Source organism: Aythya ferina (genome assembly GCF_964211825.1).
Source record: "Aythya ferina genome assembly, chromosome: 1".
NCBI lineage: Eukaryota > Metazoa > Chordata > Aves > Anseriformes > Anatidae > Aythya > Aythya ferina.
The window spans coordinates 26836456-26852128 of NC_140296.1; the positions used below are offsets into that span (position 1 = coordinate 26836456).

The 15673-nt window shown below is 37.6% G+C and overlaps 1 protein-coding gene across 1 annotated transcript in view; it reads left to right on the top strand.

Moving 5' to 3' along the window:
- Positions 1-15673, top strand: part of FREM2 (FRAS1 related extracellular matrix 2) — a gene marked incomplete at its 5' end in the record, with an annotated part of 126421 nt that overhangs the window by 62057 nt on the left and 48691 nt on the right. The window contains 4 exons of the mRNA XM_084506453.1: positions 8303-8449; positions 11166-11396; positions 11577-11702; positions 12509-12760. Coding sequence (XP_084362579.1) covers positions 8303-8449; positions 11166-11396; positions 11577-11702; positions 12509-12760 — 756 coding nt within the window. The remainder of the gene's footprint in view (positions 1-8302; positions 8450-11165; positions 11397-11576; positions 11703-12508; positions 12761-15673) is intronic.

Genomic DNA, 15673 nt, shown 5'->3' on the forward strand with positions numbered 1-15673 from the left:
AAATGTCTACTTTAAAATGAGATAAATCAAATTCTAGACAGTGACTTGTGGGAGAAAGTATTAGCTAAAGTGATTCTGTGAATCCTACTCTGTGTCTCCAACAATAAAAAACTCATGAGTTGCTAAGACTTTGACTAGAGCGATAAGAAATGTTTGTATCCTGTGAAAATGTTTTGAGATATTTTATAGAATCATAGAATGGTTTGGGTTAGAAGGGACCTTAAAGATCATCTAGTTTCAAATCCCCTGCAATGGGCAAGGACACCTTCCTCTAGACCAGGCCACCCATAGCCTCATGCAAGTGTTCATTGCCTTGAACACTTTCAGCTTCCCTGGCAGTCTGTTCCAGTGCCTCACCACCCTCAGGGTAAAAATCTTCCTAATGCCTAATCTAAATCTACCCTTTGTTAGTTTAAAACCGTTAGTCCTTGTCCTATTACTGGAGACCATCTCCAGCTTTCCTGTAAGCCCCCTTTGGTTACTGGAAGGCCACTATACGGTCTTACCCTGGAACCTTCTCCAGGTTGAATAACCCCATATCTCTTAGACTATCTTCATAGGAGAAATCTGTGAGATGGCCTCCAACCCTCTGACCATCCTCATGACCCTCCTCTGGACATGTTAAGGTCTGAGTCCTTCTTGTGCTGGGGTCCCCAGGACTGAATGCAGGACTCCAGTTGGGATCTCATGAGAGTAGAGGGAAAGAATCACCTCCCTTGACCTGCTGGCCTTGCTTCTTTTGATTCAACCAAGGATACAGTTTGTTGAGGGATTTCTTGAAACAGCAAAAATCCCATGGCTTGCTGTAGCTGAGCAAACCAAGCTACCAGGGCAACTATGAGAAGTTCCCATGACAGTGTTCCCACATCGCCCAATTGAGGAATTCAGGAAAATATTGTTACCAGTAGCTGGCCTCAAGGACAAGGTCTATGTGACTGCTAATCACAAGGGGGTTGTTTTCTTGCAGGTGGGGTTGTTTTCTTGTAGTTGTTTGTCTGAGTGCTTTTGACCAATAATCTTGTGTGAAACACTGTCCACCCCTGTTAAGTTCTCTATAAAAATTAGGCTATTCGGGCAATAAAATGGAGCATGATCTGACTCTACTGGTGTCTGTCGTGCTTTCGGCCATGCTTCCTGCAACAACAGTTGGCTTTCTAGTCTGAAAGCTCACATTGCCAGCTCATGTTGAGCTTCTTGTCAACCAATACCCTCCAAGTCTTTCTCCTCAGAGCTGCTCTCAAGCCACCCAGCCTGTGGGTGGACTGAACTATACACCTTAAAGACTTAAGGTAGACTATAGAAAAAGACAAAAATTCAACATTAATTCTCTACCAATATTTTCAGTAAAGAGATTAATGAAAGGCCATCTTTTTGTGGAAAAAAGAAAAAAAAAGAAAAAAAAAAACCTTTGATTTTGATGGATTTGTATTTTCAGGGAGAAGAGGAATAATTTGAATATTTTTTTCTCCAGTTGTACTTTGTTCAGTCTTTCTAAGAACTTTTAGGGTAGCTTGAACTTTTTAGGGTAAAAGGTGTCACCTATTTGTCATCTTGGTTGTACACATTTTGGTTGTACACTGAATTCATGAATTTACACAATTGGAACCATAGAAAAGGGAAGCAGTCAGCGTTTCACAGAGCTAGTCTCCTATTTACAGCACAAAATCACAAACCAAAAAGTGGATCTTTTGAATTCCCTGGAATTCAGTTACAAAGCTAACCACCTAATATCCTTAAAGCCTTTCAACTGCATGTGATGCTCCTGTATCTGTCTTTGATGATTCAAACTGGGCTTCTCTTAATCTGCTTTGTTTTTGCCTTCTTCAAAATTTCACAGCCTCTCGGTATAGCCAATAGAGTTAAAGTTTTCCTGGCTTTTAGTGAACTAATTTATATAGACCTGATTTAAACTGAAATTAATTTAAAGCTATGAAGACCCAGTACACATTTGCTTCTACAGTTTCTCTAAAAGAAACTCTGATTAATCTCTTAATCAGAATCTGGTCAATCTGCTGCAGAAGAACTGTGCATAGCCTTGAACTGGGAATTCCTTAAATTAACCCGGCATGAATCTCAGACTGTGCTTGGAGACGTCCTTAGTTACGCTTAGTTGAATTTTACTAGGGTCAAAATTTAATATGCACTAGCTAGCTTTCACATTCAGGTCTCTTCTATGGCCTCCCCTTCTCTCTCTTTTTTTTTTTTTTTTTTTTTTTTTTTTTTTTTAATAAAGTCACTGTACAGTATCCTTCAAATATTTTTTTCTGAAACGTGACTTCAAGCATTTTCTTAGTCTGAGCCATGACAAATGCACCCATTCCAACTCGTTACTTGGGGGTAGACATAAAACAGAAGCAAAAAAAAAGAGTTACAGAAGCTACTGAAAGACGGAAACTGTCTGCAGCTCATTGGATACCAGCAATTACACTCCAGGCAAGCCAAGTCCATAATGCTGGGAAGTGTGTGTTTTCTCATGGGAAGTCAGAGAAAGCATTGTTTTAGTCCCTAATCACTTGGGGCTAGTTTTGGGGGGTTGGTTTTGGTTGTTCTGCAAATATATTCAGTTACAGTGGCAGACAGAGTGCAGAAGGGTGCAGAGTTCAGCATTTTTTTTTAGTGATTGGAGTCACTTGTATTACATTTGAGAAAGACTTATAAAGATGGAGCATTTCAATGGGTTTGTAATAGGATACAATCATTAGATTAGCTTATATATTGTTGAATTCAATTCAAAACATTCTAATGATGTGTTTTAAGTGCTGGGTGTACTTATGTGTTTCACTTCTGTAAATATTTTTTCTATATGAAATTAAGGCAGTTTTACAAGATATTTACAGATGATCCTTCATAGCAGAGAGAATAGCATATGATGTGCTGCCCTGATAGATTGAACAAAGAACATTTATTAGCTATTTTTAATTGTTCTTTTTGAAGCTTGGCAGACAAAAGGTTTACTTGAGACCTCTGCCTTCTTAACCTGGAGCTGTAATGTACTGGGACTATAACTCAGTGTGGCAAATCAGAGTTGTTGAAACAACATGTCTTGATCTGAACATTCATATCTTCTCAATCTTTTTTCTGAGTATATTCGTCAGGAGTAGAATCACCTAAGATACCTAAGATTATATGTTCCTTCTGTAATCTGGAGAAAAAAAAAAAAAAAAAAGTTTATACAAACCATGAATCATGAATACCAAATAGTGTGGGGATAAAAAAACCTGGGAAGTGCTAAGGTTGGAGACAGGGAGCTTCATGGATAAACAGGGAATCTTGATGTTGGGGACAAAGATTTCTGTGTTTCATATCAGATTTTCCTTCTAATAAAACTGTTGAAGTAACTTTATCCTGGTATATATTAAATAAGTTGACTTGGCACAGAAGAAAGAGGCTCTCTCTTGGCACAGAAGAAAGATTTTTTATCAGAGGATAAAAAAAATGGAACAGATGTCTAAAGATGGAAGATTATGTTTTCTTTCCTTTGCCTCTATGGCTTTGTTTTCCCTACAGGTTGAACTTGAGTTCAGGGGTGGTTTTCTTTTTTCTGATTTTTTATTTTTTATTTTTTTGTTACCTGCTGCAATGAGGAGATCCATAGGACGGAGAAGGGATAGCATAGTGCCAAATTCAGTAACCCTGTCTGAATGGGACACCCAGCAGAGTCAAATGTTTTGAACCAAGGAAGAAAGACTGCAGCTCTTGCAGGCATGGAAACGAATCACCAAACAGTAGCAGGAACTGGAGAGACCTGGACGGAGAGAGAGGAAACATGACTTGTTAAAATGTCTTACTGTTGTTCTAGTTATGCCATACAATGATTCCTGAACTGTAGGCAGGCTGTTAATGTTTCACTGCTGGTCTGGTTCTCCTTTATTAACCTCCTATTGCGGTCTGTTCAGGAAGATAGATAAGGAGAGAAACAAGGAAAGACCAAGAGTTAAAAATTTTAAAGGTACACTCCTTTCTTGGTGCTTGCTTTACTAGTCAGATTGTGAAGATAATGATGACTATTTTATAATTTATTGCTCCTTCTATATTTTCTGACTGATTTTCTTCGTTTTGTCTTTTTCTTCCTGTCTTTCTTGTGATTGATTCATGTTCTGTGTCCTGGAAGAATTTATAGAAGTATTTTTTTTTTTTTTTTTTTTTTTTTCCAATAAACAACCTCCCCTAATGACTAAAGAGAGTAGATATGTTGTACCATAAAGTTCTACAAGTACAAGTCAGCTGTGTTTGTTCAGACTCCTATCTTGTGGACACAGTGAGTCTGTGTGGCTACACTTACACGGGTCAGGCACTCTTTAGTTGATTCATCTATGCCTGATTACACCATGGCTACAATGCAGGGAAGCCAGTATCTATATCAAGATACATCAATTTCTATTTGTGTCAATAAGCGAAACCTGTGGTGTAGCTGTATGCTTTTGTTGCTGGATTATGGCTCTGGGGTAGCTCCTAGGGAGAGCAAAGCCACAATCAGGCTTTCTTTATGGAATGCCCCATCAGGCCACCAGTGCTGAAGAGACAGGATTTAATGCAGATTTTTATTTTTTTATATATACTGTTTTCATGGAGCCCAGTGGTCTGCTGAGAGAACTGGAAGTGATTCTTTCCTTCTCAGAGCTCTCTGCATCATGATGGAAGGTTCTGACAATCTAATTTGTATTTCACATAGAGATTTTATATCTTTTTAAAGATATCTGAACAGAACAGGTGGAAAGGTAAATGCTTAAATGTGAATATTCATTTTAATATTTTTCCCTTTAACCAATTGTGCTGACCAAGCTCTCTTCCCCCTCCTCTTTTATTCATGGTCAGTAACAGAAACTGAAGATCCAGATGACTTGATCTTTCTAGAAATTTATAGTTTGATGAACTTTGCAAAAATAATGTAACACTGTTTTCTGACAGCTGACCAATTTGGTGACAAAGACCCATTCTAGGTTGCATCCTTCTTTGACGTGTCATATTTAGGCACAGCTTTTCAGAGGAAGGTGTTCCTCATCAGCCTCAGTCAGTCATGAAGTCACTGTGTGGCCTACCTTGCTCAAGATATTTAGCTTTACTTCTTTACAAAGCTTTGATTGTGTCTCAACTCCTGCCACCTCCATTCCCATGAATGCCTCCCTGCACAACATCCTATCTATGCAAGTTAGCATCTTCTCTTTTAGCACTGCTGCACTCTGATCCCCAGCAAAATTCAAGAAATTGGCTTTCATGCATCACTATAGCAACATTCTGCCAACACTGATACAAAGCAAAGTTATTTTAAATTTATCTCACTGTAACTTGGCCCTCATTCCTTTTTTTTAAAGTGCTCTGGTAATGGTTTTCCTCTCCAAATTTCTGATGTATTTGTAGTACAAGCACTTACCTGGAAGAAGAACAAAACCAAAGCTGTCACTGATGCATAGTACCTTAATTATTTGCCTAGCAGATAAACATTTGATTGAGCCTAAGGAAAGTGCTAGTGAGCAACGCAAAATTCATTTGCCTTTAGAAATATTATGGTTAAAAGTAGGATAGATTTAATTTGATTTAATAGGGAACCAAATAAAGATGGCATATGCAATCTGATATCTTATAATTTCTTTTATATCTTGGAAATTTTTATGCCTCTGTCAAATTATGTTTAAATTGGCCAGAGTGTTCAAAGGTGGCACACTTAGGCAGTTTTTCTCACAAAACATATTCTCTTCAATTTGTCCCAATAAACTAATGGGAAGACACTTGCTGTGTTTAGCTAGCGCTATAGTTACTGGATTTATAATGATGCTCATTACAGTTCTTGATTACTTATTGCAGTTTTGGTATGTGCATTTGTGGCTTTCCCTTTGTAACAGCTGAGATGAAAAGACTGGAAGGGCAAGGAGTCACTTTCATGACCAGTTCCCTCCTTTCATTTATGTAGTACCATTGTTTTTATGTTAGAGAGGTTACATGGTTAGCTGTGTTGTGTTGCATTGTGTCATGTTGTGTTGTGGTTTGTTTTCTAGCAGACAGGTCACTATAGAAATACGGAAGCATAGCTTTGAAGTAGAGTGGAAGCAAATGAAGGGTTGCCTGTTTGCTCAAAGGAACAGGCTGGAAGAAACTGGAAGGGGAGAACCAGCCTCTGGCTCTTCCTCCAATAGTTAAGCCATGAGTGAACTGAAATACACAGATATGTGTCTCTGCTGTTCAGAGGAAGATATTTTATTCCCTGGCTTTTGCACAGAAGTGTTTAATTCTAAAGGGATTTCTTTGAACGCTTGAGACTGATGTTACCTGAGCTAATCTTGTTCTGTAGCAGCACCTTGTGGGAAGGAGATCAGACTACAGCTTCTCACACCAGCCAACATTCCCAGAAGATAGTTGCTGCGTGAGCATCTGTCTTCACTGAGCTCAACAGGTTGTTTTAGTCTTGCAGTGGAAGTTACAGGATTCCCCTGAGTAATTCCAAACATATCCTATAGGATGATATACGGAACTTGATTTGTCCTGCTTTTTAATCTGTGACACCCAGAATCCCTGTGCTGACAATAAATGCCTTTTTACTGTGGAAAATTAGTGAACAGATGGAGGTAAACTGTACATGACAAAGTAAAGCTACGCTGTATTTTATCAGAAATGTGTTAATCTATTTTGATATATTCAGTCTGTTGCACAAATGCTTAGTTTACAGACAGTGAAATAGCTGCTAGTTCTTTTCAGCTCTTATCTTTCCAGCTGAAAAGAAATGCAGCATTTTCAGCTGGGCTTTAAAGTGCCATTTGTGTACAGTTGTTTCTTCTGGATTGTTTTTTTAGACTAACATAAGCCTCATATAGTCTGCCATTTCAGTGACCACTTCCTATTGGGTTCACAGTTGTGCAAATCCTATTAATTGTAGACACATCAGCTTAGTTTTTGCTGGAAATGAGAAATTAGGCTGAGACATGCTCATATTGGAGGCTGGTGCTTAGTGTTTTGCAGCTGGAGTTAAATGGCTTTGAAATCATCCCCTCTAAAACTCTGAGTGATGCTTCTTGAATTCTGGTATTGCTTTGGCTTCAAAAATAGAGCCTACTTTTGCTGATCTGGCCATTTTTGTTAGAGAAGGACTGTGAAAGTTCTTTATATTATTGTAAGAGAAGTATGGTCTTTAGCTTAAAGATGATGCCATGGACACCAACAAGTACCACCCAGAGATGCTGACTTGGTCTGCAGTAGCCATTTAGGTCCCCTAGCTGAATGTTCTACTTACTATACAGGGCTTTCAATTCTCAGTGTCTGAGTGCACAGAAACTCAGACACTCTATCCATGTTCAGCATGATCTCAGGGAAGCTGTTGTGCGATTGCTATGTTAGAGGCCTTGGAAGGGATCTCTGGGGTCTGCTTTCTTTCCTGGAGTGTGGTACTGCTGCTGTGCCTGCGTGAAAGCTGGTGAGGACATCTTTTGGTCTGTTGAAAGCTTATCTCTCAAAACACATTTCAGCAGCTTACACAGTTTGGGGTACTCATGGTACCTCTAAGGTAAGCTCATTACAAAATAGTTTAAAAGAATGCCAATAAGCATTTATGTCTCCCTAAATCTCCTTAGGTGACACAGGCAATCATACTCGTATGTTTAACCCAACAGTTACAAGCTTGTAAGCTGAGGAGAGCATCAGTATAGCTATAAACTGTGGCATGTATCAGAGATACTTAATTTTATTGAAACCATTTCTTATTTCAGTGTGAAAGCTTTTCCTAAATCACACAGTGCTCATACATATGTTCTAAACCAGGAAGACCGAAAATTGTTAGATTTAGTGAATAAAGTACTGAATTTGGAAAGCAGGCTATATGGGTAAAGGCAGGCAGATGGTAGGTGCCATTTCTAGTCTCTCAGCATAACAAGGACCTTTCAGTGCTTCTGGCAGTCCTATCATATCAAGGAAGTTCCATGCAATGTCCGTTGAGTTTGTCATTTGGAAATGCAAATATGGTTCTGCAGAAGCTTGTATCATCCACAGTTTTTGTACTTTATGAAAAAGGTATTCTAAATACAATTTAATGAATTCTTGTTCATTTCCCTTGGAGGAAAAAAAATAGCATACCTTGGAATGAATGGGACTAGGCTGTATACATTTAAGGTAAACGTATTCTACATGCACCAAATGTATCACAATTGAGTTGTTTATTTGTTATTTCTTTGCTTCAAACCTATGCTGGAATGTTAATGTTCAGCTAAGATTTTACCCACGATACATATTTTCCCAGGATACAGGTTTCATTAACGTCAAAAGGCAAAGTACTCTTTAGCAAATAGGAAAATGAATAAGTATGTCTTTTATTTTGCAGGAGGCAATAAGCTGAGGAATCAACATTTTCGTCTAAACTGGGCATGGATCTCCTTAGAAAAGGCATATTATTTGGTAAATGAAGATTCCAAATATCTTGATGTTGTTCTTAAACGGAGAGGTTACCTGGGAGAGACCTCTTTTATAAGTAAGTTCAGTTTTAGTCTTCTCAATTACTTATGAACTAAAAATCCAAGACCTAGTCCTTCCTTCTTTGATTTGAAACATGAAAATTTCTGTTGGCTTCAATATCAGAAGAGGATCATGTAAGCAAGACTGGTTAATCAATATGAAACTGAAGCTGACCACAGCATGTTATTCTAATTAGTTCTTCAGAGTGCTTCTTCCCTGGAAATAATTTTGGTTTTTTGGATTGAATTTTTGAAAGTATTTTAGTAATTTAGATTTTAAGTATTTAGTTGATTATAAATATAAAAATGTAATGTTTAAATCATAAAACATATAATGAAATAAGAATAATACAAGTTATTCTTTTATTCATTTAGAAGTGTTTAGAAATATGTGTTTTTATGATACAGACATATTTTCACATCTCATACTTTAGTCTGTGTTTGTAACAAACTTTTTTCACTAGCAGAACAAGTTTGTGACTTCAGGTAATGAAATGTTTGTCTGTGGACCCAATTTGGAGGACACAAAAGGCTCTGTTACTCAGGAGGACATCATTAAAACAGAAAAGAGTAAAATGTATTCTTGCTTTATGCCTTCTCAATGTGCAGTATTTCAAAATGCTGGCAATATTGTATATATCCCAAATTAGCATGAAATTATATCAGAACAAAGAAGTGATTGTCCTATATAAAAATTTAAGTCAGAGTTCCTCTAGCTGATTTACCTCCATGCAGTGGAAAACAGCAAGCACTGAAGAAAGTCAGCAGCCTGTGGAACGCTTTTTATTAATTGGAAGAAATGAAAATATTTACAATTAAAAATAGTTTATGAGAAAATGCATAAAAAATATCACAGAACTGGACAGGTTTCTCAGTGTGGAATCTTCAATATTAAAAATACTGGAATGTTAAAAATTTTAAGGTATATTTTTAAAGAAGCAAATACATCTATAATCCTAATTTCCAAAGTACTTTTGTATCTTCTGAAATCTCGTTAGCTTCACAGCCTAAAGGGTCTCCTATAAATAGATGACAAGGCCAGTATTTTCCCACAAACTAACATAAAAAGGCTGAGATGTTGATGTCTGCTTCTTGCCAAGAGGTATTCTAAAAGGACTGAACATCCTTTCATGCCACCTTTCATACACTTGTGTATGTATTTATGTGTATACATATATGTATGTCATCTATAAACAGCAATTAACCTGTAGCACACAGGTTAATTAGAAGACTTGTACAGATTTTAACTAATCCATGAGTAAAGTGGTAAGTTTTAATGAATGGCAATATTTACTCATCACGTGTGCAATCAAGGATTATTTTATGATCAGATATCTAAGGTTGATACTGCTGTTGTATTTTTTTTCATAGACTACAGTTCCCATCCAGATTTTATTTTCCCTGTAATGGCTGTAGCAACCAGAAAGGCTGCAATAAACGTACATCATTTTCAGGGCATTGTGAACTGGTCTGGTTAGCAGCTACAAGCAGTAGGCTCATTTTCTTCAGTTAATGTTGGCAGTCAGTTCAGGCTGATACAAGAGGTGTTGAAAGCTGTTTGCAGTGTCTGGGGAGTGAAAAGGTGAAAAAAGATTGCATTATCACATTTGATAGATATTTTTTTAAGAGAAAGTAAAAGAATGAGAATGATGAATGAAACACAAAGTTATGGACGTGTGGTTTAAATTAACTACTGTTAGTGGTTAACAGATACTGGATAGACTTCTGCCTTTTAAAGAGTTTCTACATAATTTTCTACCTATGGATTCAAATTAAGTTTCTGAACTGAACTGACTCAGAGCAAAAGATCTGACAAGAAAGTTTAAATAACTTGCCTCTGGTTGACTACCTTAATCCTGCAAAATGGAATTACTGAGCAGAAAGAATATAAAAGGCTGTCAGACAGCCTTAAACTGGGAGGGAAACACCAACAAAAAGCCATTACAGAGCATCCTGGATCCTCAGGCTGTAAGGTCTTGGTGGAAGGAACCTTACTGGATTTTACCCTGTGGCTTTGCATTTTCAACTTGACTTGAGTTGAAAAGTTTGCATTTAATGATCATCGTTATGCAAACACTGAAAATTCATAAATATTATAACTACACTGGATAATTATAAATTAATTCCAATGGATTATCATTTAAAAAATAATAATATCTTTTTTTAAAAAGCGCTTACTGTAGTGGAAATGACCATTACCACAAGGGCTCAGATTTTACATCTTCTATCATCTGTGTTCCCTATGTTTTACCTCTTTGTGTCTTTGTGTTTTTCTTAGCTTTCCCCTTGAAGGCTGGACTTCCCAGGTGTGTTTTATTTTTTGTAAGAGAGATAAATATTATCATGGATTTCAGGTAACATGTTATTTAGATGATATGGAACAGAAGAGAACCCAAAACGCTAAAGGGGAAACAAAATCTGTTGGTCTTTTTGGGCATGCATAGGTGAATTACAGAGAAATGGAAACCTGATAATCTGCTCAGAGAATTTAGCTTTTCTAGGAGTTAGTTTTGGTTTGGCTAACTCTGTCTTCATAATATTAATTGAGGCTTCCACTGCTGTGTGTGACACCAATATAAAATTGATTCAGCAACAAGAACTGTTGCAAAAAATAAGCTTTTTTTTTCTTTTTTTTTTAAGCTTTTTTTTTTTTTTTTTTTTTTTTTTAAGATGATGTAATGAGAGAAAAATACAAGTGGTGTTTTTAATGACCTGAATCTTTGATTTGGGCAGGTATTAGCACCAGAGATGGTACTGCCAAGAAAGATAAAGACTTCAGAGGAAAAGCACAGAAGCAGGTGCAGTTTAATCCTGGCCAAACTTTAGCTACATGGCGAGTACGGATTTTGAGTGATGGTGAACATGAACAGTCTGAGTCTTTTCAAATTGTTCTTTCTGAGCCTGTCATGGCGGTTCTGGAATTTCCAGATGTATCCACAGTGGAGATTATCGATCCAGGAGATGGTAAGAACTGTTCCAGAACTGTATTGGCAATATGTTCATATTCCAAAGAATTAACTGGAGGGGAAATGCTATGAGTAGCAGTGGATTTCAAAGTTTATACTAAAATGCTAAACTAGCTATTTCACAGGTGACTTTCTGAGGCCATAAATCTACATAAATAAATGTGTCCGTCCTTTGCAGAATCAACAGTTTTTATTCCTCAGTCCACATATACTATTGAAGAAGATGTTGGTGAGTTATTTATTCCAGTCAGAAGAAGTGGAGATGTGAGCCAGGAACTGATGGTTATCTGTTACACCCAACAAGGTAACAGAATCTACAATAGAAAAAGAAGTGAAAGTGGAAAACAGACAGAAAAGCAAAAAGAATTGGTCCATCTATTGCATAATGAAATTATGTTAATGACTTCATCTTCAGTCTCCATTGGAAATGTATTCATCTTTGCAATCTGTCTTACAGTCTTATTAAATATAGACAAAAAGTGATCATGTTCCAAATACCTGCCTGTTATTATGAGGTTAAAGAGATCTATGTTTTTTATCTTTTTGCAAGATTTTTATATGTGATTTCTAATATTTTAAAGTGGTGAGAATTAAAAGCACTGCGGTGGGTGTCCATGATAGCCCTTACTTGCTTGAAAAAATGGGTATAAAATAATATTGTTCAGCTAACGTTTTTCTCCTTCCTCTATATACCAATATCCTATTAATTATACCGATACAGAGTACAGTTTCATTTGTTTTCATCAAATTGCATCTAGATATAGTTAATTTCTGATACACTGACATCTTCTACTTAATAAACTAAATGATTTAATTTCTAGACCTCACAGAGTCTCCTTGGTCAGTCTTTATCTTTTGTGATAAACTACAATATTCCTTCTGACTGAAAAACTGCAAATGAATTTGAGGGTCCGTATGCATACGTTGTATGATATAGTAGAAGTAGTGTGTCCAGGGATCTCAGAAATGTAGCCGGCTTAGACATTTCTACCTATACTATCACCTAAAACTAAACAGAAATAAAAAGATAATTAAAATAAAATTCAGCCTCTGTGAGGGGATTATAATAGCCAGGGTTTGTGTAGTGACTGTTTTCCTTTTATGCCACAGGAACAGCATCTGGCACCGCTCCAACCTCTGTACTTTCATACTCTGACTACATATCCAGGCCTGAGGATCACAACAGTGTTCTACGTTTTGACAAAGATGAACGAGAAAAAATGTGTCGGGTAGTCATCATAGATGATTCCTTGTATGAAGAGGCTGAGACCTTTGATGTTTTGCTAAGCATGCCAATGGGTGGAAGAATTGGTACAGAATTTGCAAGCACTCGAATTACCATTGTACCTGACAAGGATGATGGTAAGACATAATGTTGTAAAGTGATATTTATTCCCATTCCAGGACAAGACCTAAAATTAGGTTCACACTCAAACCGTCATGTAGAAGTTGCAGTCACTCCTGGTGGTTAAAACACATGCTGCTTCCATTAAGATATGTGAAAATAGTATTAGAGAGCTAGGGTTGGTTGTTGTTTTGTTTTGTTTTGTTTTGTTTTTTGTATTATTTAGTACTGAATTTTTATGATTTAAAAAAATCATGAGCAAACTGGGAGTGAGGAGATGTGCCTTTCCATTCTATCATAGTAACAGGTGTAACCCAAAATATCATGTGGCATGGGCACCCTTATACATGTGATTCTGAGGTTGTATCCACAAAGCCCATTGATTGTCATGCTCTAAAGGGCCAGATTAGAAGTGCTGAACCAGAAACCACATAGCAGCTGCTAAGAGGCAGGTTATATTCCTTTGTGTTTGATTCTGTGTTCATATTCTTCCTAGAAGTATCCATGTATACTTCTTATGTCTTTGAAAAAAATAATCAAAAGACAGTAGTGTTGCTTTGAAAGAGACATTTCTCATGGTGAATTAGAGTTTTGTGACTAAGGAAGAATAAAATCAGCACACTGCTGATTCATCAACTTCTTTGGAAAACATGCATAAGTATTGTTACAGCCTTGGGCTGAGGTCAACTGCATGAAGTTTAACAAGGCCAAGTGCCGGGTCCTGCACCTGGGGCGCAATAACCCCAAGCAGAGCTACAGGCTGGGAGAGGAATGGTTGGAAAGCTGCCAGGCAGAGAAGGACCTGGGAGTGATGGTGGATAGTCGGCTGAATATGAGCCAGCAGTGTGCTCAGGTGGCCAAGAAGGCCAACGGCATCCTGGCTTGTATCAGGAACAGCGTGACCAGCAAGGCTAGGGAGGTGATCGTCCCCCTGTACTCAGCTCTGGTGAGGCCGCACCTCGAGTACTGTGTTCAGTTTTGGGCCCCTCGCTACAAGAAGGACATCGAGGTGCTTGAGCGGGTGCAGAGAAGGGCGACGAAGCTGGTGAGGGGCCTGGAGAACAAGTCCTACGAGGAGTGGCTGAGGGAGCTGGGCTTGTTCAGCCTGGAGAAGAGGAGGCTCAGGGGTGACCTTATCGCTCTTTTTAGGTACCTCAAGGGAGGCTGTAGCGAAGTGGGGGTTGGCCTGTTCTCCCACGTGCCTGGTGACAGGACGAGGGGGAATGGGTTTAAGTTGAGCCAGGGGAGTTTTAGGTTAGATGTTAGGAAGAACTTCTTCACTGAAAGGGTTGTGAGGCACTGGAACAGGCTGCCCAGGGAAGTGGTGGGGTCACCATCCCTGGAAGTCTTCAAAAGACGCTTAGATGTAGAGCTTAGGGATATGGTTTAGTGGAGGGCTGTTAGCGTTAGGTTGGAGGTTGGACTCGATGACCTTGAGGTCTCTTCCAACCTAGAAAATTCTGTGATTCTGTGATTCTGTGATTCTGTGATTAAGCCTGTCCTTCAGTGTCTCCAGCATTGGTGTGGCAGCTCTAGGAGCAAAAATCTTTCCTGTGACAGTTGGCCTTATTTATGCTTGGAGATCAGATGATGACATCTCAACTGCAATTTCTGTGAAAGGAAAACCAAGGATCTGTTTTAGTCCTCTCTTTGAGGCCATAAATCTATTGTTAAGCTGTCATATTTCCTGAAGACTGATATGAGAAATTATGTACTACAGTACTCTCTGGAAAGTGTAGTGCCAAATGAGACTGTTATCAGCACAGTGATTTCTCCCTTGTTAAGGATATAAAAGGTAGCTCTTAAAGGCAGGAAGTTGACACCCATCTAATTGCACCATACTCAGTCTACCTGAAACTTCTCACGTGTAATCCTCTGTTATAACAGAGGTGACTTTGTTTTCTCTGTAGGCTTTTTGAGTAATCAGATAACATTAATGAATACAACAGTTTGAAGTACCAGTTCATGTAAAGTAACAGATCACGTACCAAATACAAACTTACTTTAGAAAAAGTGTAAGATAGAGGTGAACAAAAGTTATAGAACATATAGTATGCCTATAATCTGTAGTAATGTTATTTTTATAACATTATAACTAATGTATTCTGTAGTCTACATTAATATTTTTACTTCACATCTGCTGATATATTATTGTTTGTTTAAATTAATTTTCTAATTAACAAAGTTTCTTTGGACAAATGTGACAGCATATTATTAAGTTGTGATTTCTTCAAATGCTTACACTTAGACTTGTTGAACCTCATTAGGTCCACTTCTCAAGCTTGTCCAAGTCCCAGGTAAGACTGTTAAAGGATTAAGTTAACGGAGTACACAACAAAGAAAGTTATCAGACACAAAGTTACATGTGTTGCTACAGGTTAAGCACTAAAAAATAAAAACAGATCTGTTGCAGTCAGAGATAATGAAGCACTGAAAGAAAAACACAGAGGGGAAAAACCAATGTAAATCATCCAATTCTGGGGTGGATAGTAAGCTCATTTGATGTTAGCTATCTATCTATCCATTAAGACATCTCATGCAAGCAGGTTATGTCAGGTTCCTTCTATGGTTAATGAAAAGAGAGCTGTACTCCCAGGAACCATCTCATCCTGGGAGAAGTATACCAGCTTTTGAGATCAATCACCTCAGGTACATGCTGCATCTGAGTACAAGAATATCTGACAGTAGATATAAACCTAACTTTAGAAATCTAATTTTCCATTCATAACAATGTCATAAATGGTGACAGGTATAAAAACAGGGTTTTTTTCTACTTTTGTCTTAAAACAGCTTCTACTATGAAATACCATTAACTACAGAGATACACCATTATTTGTGATTCATAAAATAATTCTGATTTTAAAAATAATCCACTATTGAAATGAAATCTCTTAAATAGAGAGCAACACTGAGAGTGTTACTGTATAATG